At 45.1% G+C, this 21,370-nt stretch overlaps 1 protein-coding gene across 2 annotated transcripts in view; it reads right to left on the bottom strand.

Annotated features, from left to right (window-relative positions):
• LOC134915769 (carcinoembryonic antigen-related cell adhesion molecule 3-like) overlaps window positions 1–21,370 on the bottom strand; it is a 93,031-nt gene that overhangs the window by 67,702 nt on the left and 3,959 nt on the right. For both annotated transcript variants that reach the window (XR_010177398.1, XM_063920152.1), the window contains exons 2-3: window positions 6,608–6,961; window positions 1,637–1,717 (exon numbers count right to left, since the gene is read on the bottom strand). Coding sequence is in view for 1 of the 2 variants with exons in the window: in XM_063920152.1 (XP_063776222.1) it covers window positions 1,637–1,717; window positions 6,608–6,961 (435 nt within the window). In the remaining variant the exon portion in view is untranslated. The remainder of the gene's footprint in view (window positions 1–1,636; window positions 1,718–6,607; window positions 6,962–21,370) is intronic.

Genomic DNA, 21,370 nt, shown 5'->3' with positions numbered 1-21,370 from the left:
GATCCCTAGAGGAAGGAGTGGGCCCTCAGGCAGTGGGGCCTACCGGTGGTTTCCCTGGTACCCCTGTGGGCCAGTCCGACCTGGCCATGATGATGTAATTGCAGCACCATTCCCTGCACATCGCCCATTTGGTTGAATTATGACCCCCGCGCCACTCACCAGGCTGCCCCCTCCCAAAAGAGGCAGGCAAAAAATCAGCATGCTCTTCCCTCTCCCTCTGCCTTTTTATCTGAACAGTGATATTGTTGTAAAGAGCACCTTCTTATTCATATTGACAGAGAGGTGGAACTTTCTCCAGCACTTTACGCTTAATTTAGTGGAATAACTGCTTCAGCTTCCAGCTTATTATTACAGAGACCATCTATGTGGAATGTGAAACCTGTTTGATTAATATGTTGCAAGATGTAACAAATTAATCTTTGATTTTCCAGGATGCAAAGTACTCCACCTATTTATTATCCCACAGAATAATGTGTAGGAGATTTATAATCATACTTGTGAATAATAAGTGTACCTACATCTAAAACACTTATTTTCAAATTTAATATATGAGGCAAACTGTTCATGCAATTAATCATACATGTGATAAATTATGTTTTACGGGCCATACGTCAGCACTGCAGATCCCAGATTCCCGATCAAAACTGCTGATCTTTGGCCAACGATGATCTGCAATCCATCGGGGAATCTGGGAAATTCTGAATGTTAAAAAAATCCCTGATTTGCCAATACTGATCATTTTTTGGTTGGGACTGGCAAATTGGGGAAATCCAACATGTTGTATTTCTCCGATGCCACAACCCAGGCGTCAGCAGATTGAGGTATTGAGGTATTTGAGCAATCAGTTGTAGATGTATGGACCTCTTAAGAGGGGGTTCCTGTGGGCCAGAATATTCCATACCTACATTCACTACAATACTCACATAAAACTTATACACCATATTTATTGAATAAAGCCAACCATCTTATGGCCTGCTGCCCAGTGACCTTTTCCAATATCTGCAGTTCTATCACTGGTTGTGATACGTGGGAAGGGTAAAGAAATCCCTCTCCAGGTTCTGAGTAGGTTTACAGCAAATATCTCAATACAGTGAACCCTCTTTCTGATGGGTAAGATTGATGCTTCCTAAGCGTTCTGGTTTTCCCTGTAGTTTGTTAGTTATTAATATGATATACTTGTATGCTACCTGTTCTACAGCCATCCCTATTGCCGTGTCTCTCCCATTTTGTTCCCCTCCCCATCCTTTCTTTCTCTTTATTCTGACCTCAAATTGATCTGTTTAAACAGAAAATTGAATGCAAAATACAAATCTATTCATGAAAATAAAAGTACATCTCAAGGTGTGTACACACGGTGCAATATCACCTTGCCATTTTGACTATATGATCAAAATTGCAAGGAAAGCTAGTGCAAATTGCAAGGTGTTAGCCAAGGCTAGATAGACTGTCAGTTTTGACTATCTAGTACTAAAGTATAGTCAAAATTGGCACATAGCCAAAATCGCAAGCACACATAGTCAATATTGCATAGTTCATATGGCATAGTCAAAATCGAAAATAGCCAAAATCTCACCGTGTGTACGCACCTTTACATTCATTTTGATATATTAATAAAACATCACTGTCTGTGCCTCACCTCCCAGTCTAACAACAGTGGTAGATAGAGGTAGTGGAGATCTGGTAGGAGGACCTGGAAGTGGATAACTTCGAACGGCAGCTGAAAACAAATATAGGACATTTTTATATTTTATATACATTTCCATATGTATTATAACCACAGAAGTAGACCAGACAATAATCTATGAGAGTGCATAACGTTACTTTCTGTACCCAAATGAACAAGCCTGAATAGAATATGTTTGGTTTCTTTCTGATGAAGATGACACGCTATCCGGACTCCAGGTGGACAACAAAAAGGTCGACACACCTTAGGTCGACGCCAATTGGTCGACACATCTTAGGTCGACATGGACAAAAGGTCGACATGGAAAAGGGTCGACATGAGTTTTTTACAATTTTTTTCTTTTTTGGAACCTTTTCATACTTAACGATCCACGTGGACTACGATTGGAATGGTAATCTGTGCCGAGCGGAGCGAAGGCACCATGCCCGAAGCATGGCGAGCGAAGCGAGCCATGCGTGGGGACGCGGTGTACTAATTGGGGTTCCCCGTCACTCTACGAAGAAAATGACACAAAAAAAACATAAAAAACTCATGTCAACTTTTTTCCATGTCGACCTTGTTCCTGTCGACCTTTTGTCCATGTCGACCTAAGGTGTGTCAACCAATTGGCGTCGACCTAAGGTGTGTCAACCTTTTTGTTGTCGACCTGGAGTCCCAGACCCGATGACACAAAGCAATCTAGTGCTAGGATAAGACTTTGGGGGGACAGGTGCACTTATGTCACCTTATGTATGACATACAAGAGATAGATTTATTAGTAGGTGTTAAATATTGCTACAGAGGGTCAATTGCTACAAGGGTGATTGGAAAATTCAACAGGGGTCTCCCAGGCAATCACATAGTGTGGCCCTAGACATCCCATGGAATATTTATGTGCAAAAAAATTATTAAATAACATTTTAAATAGATATTATCAGTTAATTCATTAATCATTAGCAGTAGAATGTTCATACCAACTTCTCAGTCACTTTCAATGTGGTACATGCATGTGCATTTCCCATAGACACTTGGCTGGCAGCGTTAGGCTGCCTGTGTAGTACAGAAAACCCTTGGAAGGAGCCCATGTTTGGTAATACCCCTCTCACACATAAGAGCCAGGAATTTCACAGCTCCGACCCAGGTCTATTCACCTGTATCAACCTGGGTCTAAGCTGCAAACCATCTTTTACACATGGCGGTTGGACCCGGGATATTCCCGGATCGTCGTCGTTCACACCAGCCTCGGGTCTTCCGTCGGGCAGTTGACGCTTGGAGATGATGTAATCTACAAATGACACTGTGCCCTCCAATTCGCACCTTTTAGGCATGGTCCGGGTCAATATCACTCAGGTTATGCCGTGGACACTACAGGGCAAACCTGGGATTAACGCTGGACCTGAGCAGGGTCAGAGATATGGGCTCCGACCTGGGTTATTTCTGTTCACACATAGCCAAGGTCTGTGCACGTGCACCAGAAAAAACACAGGTATTAAGGCTGTACATGTGAAAGGGGTACAAATTATAGTGCTACTAAAGTCTGTACTGCTGTGATACAAATGTTCTGTTAGCGAGCGTTATACATTAGTGAGGGTTTTTTTGTTTGTTTTTATAAGAGGCAGTCACTCTTGGCAAGTGGCACAAATTGTGACAACAATAGCAATGGTATATCATACGATTACTAGAGCTGCCACCACAGCATGCAGTTTAAGGGATAGAACAGAGCTGCAGCACATGCCCAGTGGTTGCAGCTTCTTCTGCCAAGTTTGCTGTGTGTAGTTCTGAGTACTCATTCAGTACACTGGACCAGAGAGTAGCTACCAGGAAGAAGAGACAGGAGCCTTACCATGAGGTGGGAGAATGTGTGCTTAGAAAGTGCAGTACTGGTTCTATTATGTTTGTGTATTTACTTATTATAGTAGGTTTAACCTTCTCCTGACCACTTATTTATATTAGTTAATATGTTTAATGCAGCCTATACTATAGATCATGGGTCTTCATCCTGTGGCCCTCCAGCTGCTGTGAAACTACACATCCCAGCATGCCCTGCCACAGTTTTGCTATTAAGGTATGCTAAAACTGAGGCAGGGCATGCTGGGATATGTAGTTCCACAGCAGCTGGAGGGTCGCAGGTTGAAGACCCATGCTATAGATCATCTATAGTATTAAATATTAATACTGTATTACATGTTCCACAGAGAGGGAGACTGTGGATTGCATTTGCAAACCCCCCTCTAGAAATCCTGCGTTTGCCACTGACTCTTTTCCTCTATTCTGCCTTCATTAACTTTATTTTTGATTTTACTTATATATATATTTATTTATTTATTGACTTACTTAACTTTTAGGAATGTTTTACTTATTGAAGACATGTTTTGTTTATTGTGTCAATGGCAACCAGTCAGGAAAACCCTCATAACGAGTAGTACTGCAATACTTCCTAAAACAGTTGCGAAAGATGCCTACTGGTAACGGCAATAAATTATGATTTTACACAATATACAGGAGCTGATGAAATATTTGAAACATCACAATTAGGAAAGTATACAGATGCCATGTTCATTAATCATTTATTGACGTGGTGAATGTATTTCAGTGCAAGGATAACAGCAATTCAGGGGTATGTAATCTGTGGTTTTTACTAGAAGGTTACTAATGTCAGAGGTACTGTTGTGCACAGAAAATGCTGCTTTCTAACATAACTTGAAGCAAAGGTTATTTTGGTGAACACTGAAATGTGGGAGCACCTTATACAGTAATACAGGTCTGGATGACACCAATGTGGCATAAACATATTGGGCCTAATTCAAGGTTGATTGCAAAAGCAAAAATTTCCTTTAATGAGCAAAACCATGTGCACTGCAGGTGGGGCAGATATAACATGTGCAGAGAGATTAGATTTGGGTGCAGTGTGTACAAACTAAAATCTACATTGCAGTGTAAAAATAAAGCAGCCAGTATTTACCCTGCACAGAAACAATATAACCCACCCAAATCTAACTCTCTCTGCACATGTTATATCTCCCCCCCCCCCCCCCTGCAGTGCACATGGTCTTGCCCATTAGAGGAAGATTTTGCTTTTGCAATCAACCTTGAATTAGGCCCTTAGTACATTACTCTGCACTGCAACCACTCACACGTTGTGCACAAGATATTTACCATAGTTAAAGTTATATAAGTTGCTTTATCTTTGTTTTACTGATGAGAGGCAATAAGGTTGATGTGAGCCGTACACAAGAATGTATTTTTTGTTAAATAGACACAAAAGATTTTCTATGGCTGTGATTAAAGATGTACCAAAAAGTAAAATATGGAAGCAGTTCACATATATAAAGTTGTACAACGTTTTTGTTGAAGAAGCTGCCCACAGCATCATCTTGCTCCAACTGACATAGTTTATGCCAGTAGGTAAAGTATTTTGGGTTACATGCTCTAAATACAATAAATCATGGCAGGATTAAGTGCGTATGGAAGTTGGAGACCAGCTTTGAGGTTTGTTTTGAACCTCTGTGCCAGCTAGATTGAGTGCAGAAATCCGGTGTGACCCCTGGCGGCCAGTAACATTCTGTAAATAGTAACAAATGCTTGTAGTCCCTCATGTGACACTTCACGTGAGCTATAATTTATTTGATTACATACATAGCTGTATGTTACAGCAACACACAAAAAGCTCCTTGAAATGATGTGTACCTTTAGTAATTATTGTCTTGCGATCAGTGTAATAATAAATATTGTCTTTTGATCAGTGTGATCACCAGACAGTAATCCCCTACACTACAGAATAGTGGTGGTAGCAGCAATGGCGGACACAAGGTTAGAATCTGTAATGAGGGCAGGGATTTCCGTATGGGCCCCCACTGACTCAGGAGGCTGTGTGCACTGCAAACTTTGCATCCATTATATATACACCGTTGATATCAGGGATGGTGGGAAGATCTCTCCCTTTGCTGGACCTCCTGTACATAATACATAACAGCACTGTCTGAAAATTCAAAAGTCCTATGAAAAAAAACAAGGTATAATTTGTGTGGGTACTGCTTTCAAAAATTGCTGATGTTGGCATGTGACTAGCCCAAAAGTACAAAAACAGGCTCAGCATAGGGGTGAGACTGAGAAGAGCTTCAGCAGCAAAGTGGTTAAAGGATCACTAAAGCCTAAACTTTGTAATTTTTAAACATGAACAGGAATTATACCTCCCACCATTGGCAGATTCAGAATGGGGTGGCCGTGGCATGCAGGGTGCATGGTCACAGTAGGTCATTGTTGGTATGACCATAACTATCCCTTCCCCTGGTTGGTGTGCTGAGCAGAAAAAGCACCAGTGGAAGAACCTGCCTCTTTTAAATGTTGCAGAGTAAATCCATTCCAACTCCCTGCAAATTAGAACAAATGTGCCGATCACATTGGCACTGTCCTCTCAAATAGGGACTGGCCTGCTGAAATTGTAATGGTTGAAGGTATGCATTATGGGAAAATACATTGTGCAGTGCTAACCTGACATTTCTTGCAGACATGCTAAAAATTAGTTTTATCTCCCAACTCTGCTGCAGAAAACGGAAGCTCCTCCCTCATCTTTAGGACAGTCTCTTGATCTGAGACAAGTCAAAAAGCAGAGACAGTGGGGTCTATTTACTAAGCCTCGGAGACAGAGAGATGGAGATCAAGTACCAGCCAATCAGCTCCTAACTGTCATGTTACAGGCTGGGTTTGAAAAATGACAGGAGCTAACTGACTGGTACTTTGTCATCATCATCAACTTTAACTCTCTCCAAGGCTTAGTAAACAGACCCCATAGTTTTTGTGACATCCCTGGACCTATCAGTGGGATTTAACCAATCTACTCTGTGTATTTTATTAGAGAAAGTCTGCTGTATGTTGAAAACACATAATATACCCAAACCTGTTAGCAAGAAGATATTTACTTACAGTACACTTTATTCTACTTACATTTCACAGTCAGCTGAATATTATCAGTTATCATAGATTTTACAGTAGTAACCACTAGAGTGTAGATTCCACTATCGGAGGTTGTGAGGTTTGATATCTGCAATGATCCATTATCCATGATTTTCTCTCTCCCAGTAAACATTGGTCCATAAGTCGTAGTGTTATAGGGTTTAGGTGTGTATTTCAGAATATTCATTGATGGCTCTCTTCTCTCTCCTTTGTACCAGCTGATATCTCGGATTGCATCTCCATACTTAACATTCAGCAACACAGTTTGACCCACAGTTGGCTTCAATGGTTGTGATGTGATGGTTAGATAGGAAACACTTCTGTCCACTTGCATACATATAAGGGCTAAGAAAGAATAGAGAGAAGACATTATTAACACATCAAATAAAATATGATGTTTCTTTGTAGTTAAAAACTAATAGCTAATATTGTTGCACACAGCTCTGCTACCGGTCTGTTGTACTGATTGCCTACACATTATTGATTTCATATTTGGGGTATCAATTATTATCAGATTTTAGACCTGATAGTTTGAATTTTTTGTCAACACTATTCACGACAATACATTTTTTTTTGCCACTTGAATGTATTAAAAACCTCATCCAGGGACAGCTATCGCATCATCCAAGATGTTCCCCTATTCCTCTTTCTCTAAATGCATCCCTAGAGGTTGGGCTAGATGTGTAATGACTTGTTGCTGATTTTCATTATTTCTCCTGATACCTTGGGGCAGATGTATTAACCTGGAGAAGACATAAGGAAGTGATAAACCAGTGATATGTGCAAGGTGATAAAGGCACCAGCCAATCAGCTCCAATATGTAAATTAACAGTCAGGATCTGATTGGCTGGTGCCTTTATCACCTTCCACATATCACTGGTTTCAGTAGCGGATCTTGCCACGGGCAAGCAGGACTTTTGCCCGGGGCGCCGCCTTCCGGAGGGCGCAGGCGCCATCCGGAGGGCGCCGCACCATGGCAAGATCCGCCACTGTGCCCCCCCGCAGTGCCCCGCTGTGCCCCCCGCTTTGAAGGGAACCAGACGCGTAGCGTCTAGTTTCCCTTCATGGAGAGGACCTTTGTTGTGCGGTGCGCGATGACGTAATCGCGCACCGCACAGCATAGTGGCACAGACACTAGGGGTCATAATGGACCTCTAGTGTCTATGCTGTTCTATGGGAGAGACGTAATAACGTCTCTCCCATAGATCGAGGAGAGGAGAGGAGAAGAGCGGCGCCGGCGGAGGAGGTCTGCAGCGGTCTGGATCAGGAACGGGGATAGTAAGTATACTTTTTTTATATTTATTTTCTTTCAGCGGCGCTACAGGGGGCACAAATGGGGGCGTAACTAACCATGCCCCCATTTGAAGCCACGCCCCTATACTTTGCCCGGGGCGCCACAAGGGCAAGAACCGGCCCTGACTGGTTTATCACTTCTTTATGCCTTCTCCAGGTTAATACATCTGCCCTATTATTTTGTATGTACAGTATGGGGTATATTCATTATCCTTTGTCACAATTTCTACACTCCCCATACTATACAATAGGGATGTAGAAATTGAGACATTCATCAAACTCTAGCATAGATGTATTAACATGTAGAAGGCATAAGGAAGTGATAAAGCAGTGTTAAGTGCAAGGTGATAATGCACCAGCCAATCACCTCCTAACTGTTAATTTACATATGGGAGCTGATTGGCTGGTGTGTTTATAACTTTGCATTTATCACTGGTTTATCACTTCCTTATGCCTTCTCCAGGTTAATACATCTGCCCCTCTGAAACAGCAGTTTGAAAGTGAAACTGTTCGCCATCCTCAGTTTCCCAAATGTCCTCAAGCTGCTCTTAACACAGCAGCTTGTGCAGGAAACAGATCTTTACAGATCCCTCCCTGCTGTCTCCCTACTAACGCCTGCATCTGAACTGTAGCTCATCTCTCCTCCCTTCCTCAGCACTGCAGCCTATGTTGTAACTCGGTCTTCCCACCGTGTAAAGACAACATGGTGCCTGGAGCGTGGCACCTTGTCACCCCGGCGTGTACATGGCGCCTGAAGCATGGCACCGCAGCCGCTGCGGGCAGGTAGTGGAGTTTTGCTGCATATCACGGCTGGTAAGACTTGTGGGGGAGGAAGAATCGGCATGCAGGGGTGACAGATTACGGTGAGGGTGGTCTCATGGGTACAGCTGGGGGGCTATCGGCGGGTGGGGCAGGGAGTACAGACGCTAGTGGTGGCATGCGCAGTGTGAAGATGCCCAGCTGCAGGGGGAAAAATATCCCTTTCCCGAAAAGCTGCTTCACAAAAATAGCATTTTATCCTGGAGTGATACAGCGAGTGACAGGAGCCTCCCAACTGCCCCCCCCCCCCCCCACACACACAACCACCACCACCACACCGCGGGACACTGTGACCCACGGGCGGGACAGTTGGGAGGTATGTTATCGCAATTATCCCTCCTAGAATGATCACTCCTTTTGCAGAGACGGGTTTTAGGAGGTTTTTGTAAGCCCTAACTTGTGTGAGACAAAAATCCGGCTCTTCGCATCAGCGGCCAGCACACAGATGAACACATTACAGCTCAGAACATCAGGCTCCATTCCCGCAGTTCGATGCAGGGTGTCCCTGCTGTCTGCCCTGGTGGCTACAAACTCCTGTGAAGTGAAACTGTGACAGGTGGGAGGGGTAAGAAGGTTAGCGCTCAAGTGTGGCTGCAGCGGTAGTACCGAGAGCACTTGGATTATGCTGGGTGGCTCCTCCTAAGTGCAGAAGCAGAGCCGACTGGCACCATGCAGAGCCCCGCCAAGAGGCTGAAAAAGTGATGAGTCCCCAACAAAGTTGCCCCTGGCACAGCATAAGTACCTAACTGTATGCTGCCTACTGCCCACTCCTGGCTCCCTGCACAGCGCTTCTTCCCCACTCAGTACAGGGATCTATTCAGGGTCGGACTGGCCCACAGGCATTGGCGTATATCTAGAATGGGTGCAGTGTGTGCGGTGCACATGGGCCCCTGAGTCCAGGGGGGCCCACACTGCACATGCTGCACCCATTTTTTTGATACTCACCCCTCTGGAGTCCTGCGCCAACATCCCTGGTGCTGTTAAAACCCTGTTTCAATGGCTCAGCAGCCATTTTCACAGAGTTCTGCGCATGCGCAGTAGAGGAATCACTGGTAAAATGTCCGCCATACCATTTTCCCGGAGATCTGCACATGTGCAGTAGAGTCTGAGCCCTCTAGCGCTCAGACTCGACAGCGCTCCCGGAAGAGAGGAGGGGGCTCGAACGGAGGAGGCTGCACACGGGCCAAGCGCCCCTGCCCGGAGGGGGATAGGGGAGACCCCCAGTTTGCCCACCCCCTCCTCTTGGGATCAGGTTCCAGACTGTACACTTGAATTATATATTATACATATGCTACATTATACTGCACAGGACTATGGTGTATTTTCAGTACATTGCTGTTATTCTACCGTGCAATGCTATCATGCATGCACAAGCATTATTTACTATATGTATTTTTTAAGGGGCTTCTAAGCTTGTTCCCCTACCACTGCATTTTCCCGGTGAGCCTTTCATGCCCCAGTCCGACACTGGATCTGGAGCTCCCTGCACAACACCCCCCCAACACAAGGAGGTATCGGCATGCCAGCTGCTGCCAGCCTGGGACTGGGGTAACACGGTCAGAGCCCTGAACCTGCACTCTAGGGAGCAGGTGGGAGCTGCAGTGGGGATCACAAGTCTGTGTCAGCTGAATGCAGTCTTAGGGGGTCCTAGCGGTAAGGGGACAAGTTTGTTCAATGCTGCCCCCCACTTCCCACATACAGTCGCCACTTTCCTCCCTGCTCTGCAGTGTAAATGGCAGCTAGGTGAGGAGATTTGGGGCGTACAATTTCACAGCTTTGGAAAATACTTTTCAGCCATGTCTTTCTATCACCATCAGAGATATTTATTTTTGTTGTTCTGGAATATATGGCAAAAAGCTGATTTCTAGAAAACAGACAACCCGCAGTAGTTGGACTACAGTTGGAGCAGGTGGTGCAGACTCTACTGAGCCTGGAGGGATGGAGCCTTCGGGGGCCTGGCAATGGGAAGCACCTGAAGGCTCCATCCATTTCCTACAGGGGCCGCCATCTGACCGGTGCTCAGAGCAGATTGTGGTCCCAACTCTTGGAAGACTAGAGCAGCATTGTTGGGTCTCTTTTGCTATGGGCCTGGCAATGCACTGATCTGCCACTGACACAGACAATTAAAGTGGAAAACATTATTTGGGGGTCTTTTACTAAATGCATTTCTTCATCTTACTGGTGTAACTATATATACTGACTTTTTCATTATCTATATTTGTTTTTATGGTAAAGCTATGATTCTAAGGAGGACATTTACTAAGCAGTGATAAGAGTGGAGAAGTGAGCCAGTGGAGGAGTGGCCCCATCAACCAATCAGCAGCTCTGTATCATTTTATAGTATGCAGATTATAGATGTTACTTCAGTGCTGATTGGTTGCCATGGGCAACTTCTCCACTGGCTCACTTCTCTGCTCTTATCACTGCTTAGTATATGTTCCCCTATGTCTGCGGCATGCATATCATCATACCTGTAAAGCTGTAAAGAGACAGTAGTATTACACTGTGGCAAACAAAATATATAATTAGCATTTTATTTATAACGCTCTGACATATTACCCACATCTGAACATTGAGGGCATGATGACATGACACAAATTATATACAGTGACATAAAAAAGAATGTAAAGGATGTAAAGACCATATAGACAAAGATCGGAAACAGGAATTATACTGCATACAAGTCAACACATTCTCACCATGAAATAAAGGCACTATCTGCCAGATTAATACATATGACTAACACAGCACATTTAGTATAAATCCTCCATAATCGACATACAGTGTCTTGCTAAAGTATTCACCGTCCTTTGTATTTTTCATGTTTTGTTGCCTCACAACGTGAAATTAAAATGGATTGTATGAAGGTTTGCATCATTTCATTCACAGAACATGCCTGTAACTTTGAAGATAATTTTTTTTTATTGTGACGCAAACAACAAATAGGACAAAATAACAGAAAACTTCAGCGTGCATAACTATTCACCCCCCTAAAGTCAGTACTTACTAGAGCCACCTTTTGCGGCAATTACAGCTTCAAGTCGCTTTGGAGCTTGCCACATCTTGCCACTGGGATTTTTGCCCATTCCTCAAGGCAAAACTGCTCCATCTCCTTCATGTTGGATGGTTTCCGCTTGTGAACAGCAACCTTCAAGTCTGTCCACAGATTCTCAATTGGATTGAGATCTGGGCTTTGACTCGGCCATTCCAACACATTTAAATGTTTCCCCTTAAACCACTTGAGTGTTGCTTTAGCAGTATGCTTCGGGTCATTGCACTGCTGGAAGGTGAACCTTCGTTCCAGTCTCAAATCACAGGCAGACTAAAACAGGTTTTGCTCAAGAATATCCCTGTATTTAGCACCATCCATCTTTCCCTTGACTCGAGTTAGTTTCCCAGTCCCTGCTGCTGAAAAACATCCCCACAGCATGATGCTGCCACCACCATGTTTCTCTGTGGGGATGGTGTTCTTGGGGTGATGGGATGTGTTGGGTTTGCGCCAGGCATAGCGTTTTCCTTGGTGGCCGAAAAGTTAAATTTTAATCTCATCTGACCATAGCACCTTCCTCCATACATTTGGGGAGTCGTCCACATGCCTTTTGGCAAATTCAAAACGTGCCTTCTTATTTTTAACACTAAGAAATGGCTTTTTTCTGGCCACTCTTCCATAAAGCCCAGCTCTATGGAGTGTACGGCTTATTGTGGTCACATGCGCAGATACACCAGTCTCTGCTGTGGAACTCTGCAGCTCGTTCAGGGTTACCATTGATCTCTGTGCTGCATTGGCCGGTCTGTGAGTTTTGGTGGCCGGCCCTCTCTTGGCAGGTTTCACTAATTATTATGTGACTTCTGAAAGTAATTGGATGCACCAGAACTTTTGAGGGGCTTCATACCAAAGGGGGTGAATACATATGCACATGCCAATTTTCAGATTTTTATTTATAAAAAATCTTTTTTATATACATTTTTCTCATTTCACTTCACCAACTTAGTCTATTTTGTGCATATCCATCACATAAAATTCAGATATTTTTTTTTTTTTTTTAAATTACAGGTTGTAATGTTACAAAACAGGTAAAAAGCCAAGGGGGGTGAATACTTTAGCAAGACACTATGGGGGAAATTCAAATGTTTGAAAAGTCAGTTGGGTGTCTGTTTTTTCCTATCTAATAGACAGGAAAAAACAGACACCCAGACGACTTTTCAAACATTTGAATTCCCCCCTGTATGTTAAGGATCAGTTTACATAGGGGCATATTCATCATGAAAAAAATTGTGCAATGAGAATTTGTAGGTTTCAATTCTCATTGTATTGTCTCCCAAATTTTGTATGATTCATCATGTTTCCATGAGAAAATTATCACTTCTGAAAAACTGGGCTTTTTGAAAAGTCAACATTTCGGTTGATAACTTCCTCGCTCTGAAGCCGCAGAACCCCCCCCCCCCCCTCATATGTGTCCAGCCCGCAGTCGCTCCCCCCTCTACCAGCAATGTACGTACATGTCCTGGCAACGGCCGCTCCCCCCATGCCAGCACTTGTGTGTCCGTGACAGCTGCTGCCATTTAAAAGGCAGCTTGTGCACAGATTTGAGGGCTATTCGCCATCTCAGGATGGCAACTAGTTTCATGCTTTTCCGGGGTTTGATGAATGTCACAATTTCTACATCCTCTGGGGAGTGTAGAAATTGTGACATTTAAGTGATGATGAGTAGACCCCATATGTGACATATATGAGGTGGTAACATGCTCCTCAGTATGTGTATATATATGTACATATATATATTTATATATGTATGTGTATGTGTATGTGTATGTATGTATGTATGTATGTATATGTATATGTATATATATATATATATATATATATATATATTAGTGATGATGTGCACCGGAAATTTTTCGGGTTCTGTGTTTTGGTTTTGGATTCGGTTCCGCGGTCGTGTTTTGGATTCGGACGCGTTTTGGCAAAACCTCCTTGAAAAATTTTTGTCGGATTCGGGTGTGTTTTGGATTCGGTGTTTTTTTTTTACAAAAAAACCTCAAAAAAACAGCTTAAATCATATAATTTGGGGGTCATTTTGATCCCATAGTATTATTAACCCCAATAACCATAATTTCCACTCATTTCCAGTCTATGCTGAACACCTCATACCTCACAATATTATTTTTAGTCCTAAACTTTGCACCGAGGTCGCTGGATGGCTAAGCTAAGCGACCCAAGTGGCCGACACAAACACCTGGCCCATCTAGGAGTGGCACTGCAGTGTCAGACAGGATGGCACTTCAAAAAATAGTCCCCACACAGCACATGATGCAAAGAAGAAAAGAGGTGCACCAAGGTCGCTGGATGGCTAAGCTAAGCGACCCAAGTGGCCGACACAAACACCTGGCCCATCTAGGAGTGGCACTGCAGTGTCAGACAGGATGGCACTTCAAAAAATAGTCCCCAAACAGCACATGATGCAAAGAAAAAAAGAGGTGCACCACGGTCGCTGGATGGCTAAGCTAAGCGACCCAAGTGGCCGACACAAACACCTGGCCCATCTAGGAGTGGCACTGCAGTGTCAGACAGGATGGCACTTCAAAAAATAGTCCCAAAACAGCACATGATGCAAAGAAAAAAAGAGGTGCACCAAGGTGGCGGGATGGCTAAGCGACCCAAGTGGCCGATACAAACACCTGGCCCATCTAGGAGTGGCACTGCAGTGTCAGACAGGATGGCACTTAAAAAAATAGTCAGCACTTAAAAAAAGTGGTCAGCAAAATTCTGCACTGTCCTCCTACTATAATACTGCACACAACTACAATGCAGCATAGATATGGATAGTATACTTGACGACACAGAGGTAGAGCAATAGACTACTGTACCGTACTGCTATATATATATACTGGTGGTCAGCAAAATTCTGCACTGTCCTCCTACTATAATACAGCGCACAACAACAAAGCAGCACAGATATGGATGGATAGTATACTTGACGACACAGAGGTAGAGCAATGGACTACTGTACCGTACTGCTATATATATACTGGTGGTCAGCAAAATTATGCACTGTCCTCCTACTATATACTGCACACAACTACAATGCAGCACAGATATGGATGGATAGTATACTTGATGACACAGAGGTGGAGCAATGGACTACTGTACCGTACTGCTATATATATATACTGGTGGTCAGCAAAATTCTGCAATGTCCTCCTACTATATACTGCGCACAACTACAATGCAGCACAGATATGGATAGTATACTTGACGACACAGAGGTAGAGCAATGGACTACTGTACCGTACTGCTATATACATACTGGTGGTCAGCAAAATTCTGCACTGTCATCCTACTATATACTGCGCACAACTACAATGCAGCACATATATGGATGGATAGTATACTTGACGACACAGAGGTAGAGCAATGGACTACTGTACCGTACTGCTATATATATACTGGTGGTCAGCAAAATTCTGCACTGTCCTCCTACTATATACTGCGCACAACTACAATGCAGCACAGATATGGATGGATAGTATACTTGATGACACAGAGGTGGAGCAATGGACTACTGTACCGTACTGCTATATATATACTGGTGGTCAGCAAAATTCTGCACTGTCCTCCTACTATATACTGCGCACAACTACAATGCAGCACAGATATGGATGGATAGTATACTTGACAACACAGAGGTGGAGCAATGGACTACTGTACCGTACTGCTATATATATACTGGTGGTCAGCAAAATTCTGCACTGTCCTCCTACTATATACTGCGCACAACTACAATGCAGCACAGATATGGATGGATAGTATACTTGATGACACAGAGGTAGAACAATGGACTACTGTACCGTACTGCTATATATATATATACTGGTGGTCAGCAAAATTCTGCACTGTCCTCCTACTATATACTGCGCACAACTACAGTGCAGCACAGATATGGATGGATAGTATACTTGACGACACAGAGGAAGAGCAATGGACTACTGTACCGTACTGCTATATATATACTGGTGGTCAGCAAAATTCTGCACTGTCCTCCTACTATATACTACAATGCAACACAGATATGGATAGTATACTTGACGACACAGAGGTAGAGCAATGGACTACTGTACCGTACTGCTATATATATACTGGTGGTCAGCAAAATTCTACACTGTCCTCCTACTATATACTGCGCACAAATACAATGCAGCACAGATATGGATAGTATACTTGACGACACAGAGGTAGAGCAATGGACTACTGTACCGTACTGCTATATATATACTGGTGGTCAGCAAAATTCTGCACTGTCCTCCTACTATATACTGCACACAACTACAATGCAGCACAGATATGGATGGATAGTATACTTGACGACACAGAGGTGGAGCAATGGACTACTGTACCGTACTGCTATATATATTCTGGTGGTCAGCAAAATTCTGCACTGTCCTCCTACTATATACTGCGCACAACTACAATGCAGCATAGATATGGATGGATAGTATACTTGACAACACAGAGGTAGAGCAATGGACTACTGTACCGTACTGCTATATATATACTGGTGGTCAGCAAAATTCTGCACTGTCCTCCTACTATATACTGCGCACAACTACAATGCAGCACAGATATGGATGGATAGTATACTTGACGACACGGAGGTAGAGCAATGGACTACTGTACCGTACTGCTATATATATACTGGTGGTCAGCAAAATTCTGCACTGTACTCCTACTATATACTGCGCACAACTATAATGCAGCACAGATATGGATGGATAGTATACTTGACGACACAGAGGTAGAGCAATGGACTACTGTACCGTACTGCTATATATATATACTGGTGGTCAGCAAAATTCTGCACTGTCCTCCTACTATATACTACAATGCAACACAGATATGGATGGATAGTATACTTGACGACACAGAGGTAGAGCAATGGACTACTGTACCGTACTGCTATATATATACTGGTGGTCAGCAAAATTCTGCACTGTCCTCCTACTATATACTGCGCACAACTTAATGCAGCACAGATATGAATGGATAGTATACTTGACGACACAGAGGTAAAGCAATGAACTACTGTACCGTACTGCTATATATATATACTGGTGGTCAGCAACATTTTGCACTGTCCTCCTATTATATACTGCGCACAACTACAATGCAGCACATATATGGATGGATAGTATACTTGACGACACAGAGGTAGAGCAATGGACTACTGTACCGTACTGCTATATATATATACTGGTGGTCAGCAAAATTCTGCACTGTCCTCCTACTATGTACTGCGCACAACTACAATGCAGCACATATATGGATGGATAGTATACTTGACGACACAGAGATAGAGCAATGGACTACTGTACCGTCAGGGCCGGCTCCAGGCATGTTCGACTAGAGCGGCCGCGCGGGGCGCCACCCTTAATGGGCGCCGCGCGCTGGCGCCGCCATAGTCATACCTGGAGCCGGCCCTGTACGCTGCAGCTCTCCCCACCGTCCCCGGCCTTTGACTGTGTGTGTGATGCGCGGCGCCGGCATCTGACGTCAGACACCGGCGCCGCGCGCATGTAGAGCGCTCAAGTGGCCGGGAACACTAACAGACAGTCGGTGCCCTCAGACGGCAGCACTTCCCCTCCCAGCGCCGCCGCAGGTATTGTGGGGATCATCGGGCACAGTGTGGGGGCATATCTGTCACTGTGGGATCATCTGCACTGTGTGGGCATATCTGTCAATGTGGGGGCACTGGCACTGTGTGGGGGCATATCTGTCACTGTGGGGTCATATCTGCACTGTGGGGGCATATCTGGCACTGTGGGGTCATCTGCACTGTGGGGGCACTGGCACTGTCTGGGGGTCATATCTGTCACTGTGAGGTCATATCTGCACTGTGGGGGCACTGGCACTGTGTGGGGGGCACTGGCACTGTGTGGGTGCATATCTGTCACTGTGGGGTCATATCTGCACTGTGGGGGCACTGGCACTGTGTGGGTGCATATCTGTCACTGTGGGGTCATATCTGCACTGTGGGGTCATTTGCACTGTGGGGGCACTGGCACTGTGTGGGGTCATATCTGCACTGTGGGGGCACTGGCACTGTGTGGGGTCATATCTGCACTGTGGGGGCACTGGCACTGTGTGGGTGCATATCTGTCACTGTGGAGTCATATCTGCACTGTGGGGGCACTGGCACTGTGTGGGTGCATATCTGTCACTGTGGGGTCATATCTGCACTGTGGGGTCATCTGCACTGTGGGGGCACTTGCACTGTGTGGGGTCATATCTGCACTGTGGGGGCACTGGCACTGTGTGGGGGCATATCTGTCACTGTGGGGTCATATCTGCACTGTGGGGGCACTGGCACTGTGTGGGGGCATATCTGTCACTGTGGGGTCATATCTGTCACTGTGGGGTCATATCTGCACTGTGGGGGCACTGGCACTGTGTGGGGGCATATCTGTCACTGTGGGGGTATTTATGTATCGGGCACTGTGGGGCATTTATGTATCTGGCACTGTGGGGGCATTTATGTATCTGGCACTGTGGGGGCATTTATGTATCTGGCACTGTGGGGGCATTTATTTATCTGGCACTGTGGGGGCATTTATTTGGCACTGTAGGGGCATTTATGTATCTGGCACTGTGGGGGCATTTATTTATCTGGCACTGTGGGGGCATTTATTTATCTGGCACTGTGGGGGCATTTATTTGGCACTGTAGGGGCATTTATGTATCTGGCACTGCTGGGGGGGCATGTCACGTGTATCTGGCACTGCTGGAGGGCATGTCACGTGTATCTGGCACTGCTGGGGGGCATGTCACGTGTATCTGGCACTGCTGGGGGGCATGTCACGTGTTGCTGGCACTGCTGGGGGGCATGTCACGTGTAGCTGGCACGGCTGGGGGGCATGTCACGTGTAGCTGGCACGGCTGTGGAGCATATCATGTAGTGTTCCCGCTAGGCGTCTGTAGCTAGGCAATGTGTCTCAGTGCTCTGCCTGGCGCAATGTGTCTCAGTGCTCTGCCTGGCGCAATGTGTCTCAGTGCTCTGCCTGGCGCAATGTGTCTCAGTGCTCTGCCTGGCGCAATGTGTCTCAGTGCTCTGCCTGGCGCAATGTGTCTCCGTGCTCTGCCTGGTGCAATGTATCTCAGTGCTCTGCCTGGCGCAATGTGTCTCAGTGCTCTGCCTGGCGCAATGTGTCTAACGTACTCTGCCTGGCGCAATGTGTGTAGGAGGTTCTACCTGGTGCAATGTATATTAGCTGCACTACTGTGTGGTGTAATACGAATTGCCACTATTATGTGGCCACGCACCTTCCCCACGAAGCAACTGCCCTAAATTTTTGCTGCGCGCCTTAGGCGCGCACTGTCCATGCTCTTACGTATGGGTAGATGAGCACCAAGCATTACAGTATGTACAGAATTTCGCCCTTCTAGCTTAAAAATGTGCCCTCCCTGTGATCAGCACCCTGCCCTAAAAAGTGAGCACTATCATGTGTAGCTGGCACTGCTGGGGGGCATATTGTGTGTAGCTGGCACTGCTGCGGGGCATGTCATGTGTAGCTGGCACTGCTGCGGGGCATGTCATGTGTAGCTGGCATGGCAGCGGGGCATGTCTTGTGTAGCTGGCACTGCTGGGGGGCATGTCATGTGTAGCTGGCATGGCTGCGAGGCATGTCATGTGTAGCTGACACAGCTGCGGGGCATGTCATGTGTAGCTGGCACTGCTGGGGGGCATATTACGTCTATCTGGCACTGCACATTATGTGTATCTGCCACTATACTGGAGACATTGTGTGTAAGGAACACTACTGTGGCTGTTATGTGTAAGGCTGCTAATTGTGTGCGTAGAGGGGGTGTGAAAATATATTTATAGTGTGATAATATGAGACCACGCCCACTTTTCCAGGAGGCCACACTCTTTTTTTCTGGAGTGCGCGCGCCGGTCAGCAAAATTCTGCACTGTCCTCCTACTATATACTGCGCACAACTACAATGCAGCACAGATATGGATGGATAGTATACTTGACGACACAGAGGAAGAGCAATGGACTACTGTACCGTACTGCTATATATATACTGGTGGTCAGCAAAATTCTGCACTGTCCTCCTACTATATACTACAATGCAACACAGATATGGATAGTATACTTGACGACACAGAGGTAGAGCAACGGACTACTGTACCGTACTGCTATATATATACTGGTGGTCAGCAAAATTCTGCACTGTCCTCCTACTATATACTGCGCACAACTACAATGCAGCACAGATATGGATAGTATACTTGACGACACAGAGGTAGAGCAATGGACTACTGTACCGTACTGCTATATATATACTGGTGGTCAGCAAAATTCTGCACTGTCCTCCTACTATATACTGCACACAACTACAATGCAGCACAGATATGGATGGATAGTATACTTGACGACACAGAGGTGGAGCAATGGACTACTGTACCGTACTGCTATATATATTCTGGTGGTCAGCAAAATTCTGCACTGTCCTCCTACTATATACTGCGCACAACTACAATGCAGCATAGATATGGATGGATAGTATACTTGACAACACAGAGGTAGAGCAATGGACTACTGTACCGTACTGCTATATATATACTGGTGGTCAGCAAAATTCTGCACTGTCCTCCTACTATATACTGCGCACAACTACAATGCAGCACAGATATGGATGGATAGTATACTTGACGACACAGAGGTAGAGCAATGGACTACTGTACCGTACTGCTATATATATACTGGTGGTCAGCAAAATTCTGCACTGTCCTCCTACTATATACTGCGCACAACTATAATGCAGCACAGATATGGATGGATAGTATACTTGACGACACAGAGGTAGAGCAATGGACTACTGTACCGTACTGCTATATATATATACTGGTGGTCAGCAAAATTCTGCACTGTCCTCCTACTATATACTACAATGCAACACAGATATGGATGGATAGTATACTTGACGACACAGAGGTAGAGCAATGGACTACTGTACCGTACTGCTATATATATACTGGTGGTCAGCAAAATTCTGCACTGTCCTCCTACTATATACTGCGCACAACTTAATGCAGCACAGATATGAATGGATAGTATACTTGACGACACAGAGGTAAAGCAATGAACTACTGTACCGTACTGCTATATATATATATACTGGTGGTCAGCAAAATTTTGCACTGTCCTCCTACTATATACTGCGCACAACTACAATGCAGCACAGATATGGATGGATAGTATACTTGACGACACAGAGGTAGAGCAATAAACTACTGTACCGTACTGCTATATATATATACTGGTGGTCAGCAAAATTCTGCACTGTCCTCCTACTATATACTGCGCACAACTACAATGCAGCACATATATGGATGGATAGTATACTTGACGACACAGAGATAGAGCAATGGACTACTGTACCGTCAGGGCCGGCTCCAGGCATGTTCAACTAGAGCGGCCGCGCAGGGCGCCACCCTTAATGGGCGCCGCGCGCTGGCGCCGCCATAGTCATACCTGGAGCCGGCCCTGTACGCTGCAGCTCTCCCCACCGTCCCCGGCCTTTGACTGTGTGTGCGCTGCGCGGCGCCGGCATCTGACGTCAGACGCCGGCGCCGCGCAGCG

This window comes from Pseudophryne corroboree, chromosome 1, assembly GCF_028390025.1.
Source record: "Pseudophryne corroboree isolate aPseCor3 chromosome 1, aPseCor3.hap2, whole genome shotgun sequence".
Taxonomy (NCBI): domain Eukaryota; kingdom Metazoa; phylum Chordata; class Amphibia; order Anura; family Myobatrachidae; genus Pseudophryne; species Pseudophryne corroboree.
Note: the sequence above shows the minus strand (reverse complement) of the source record. Positions and strands in the feature narration are given on the sequence as shown.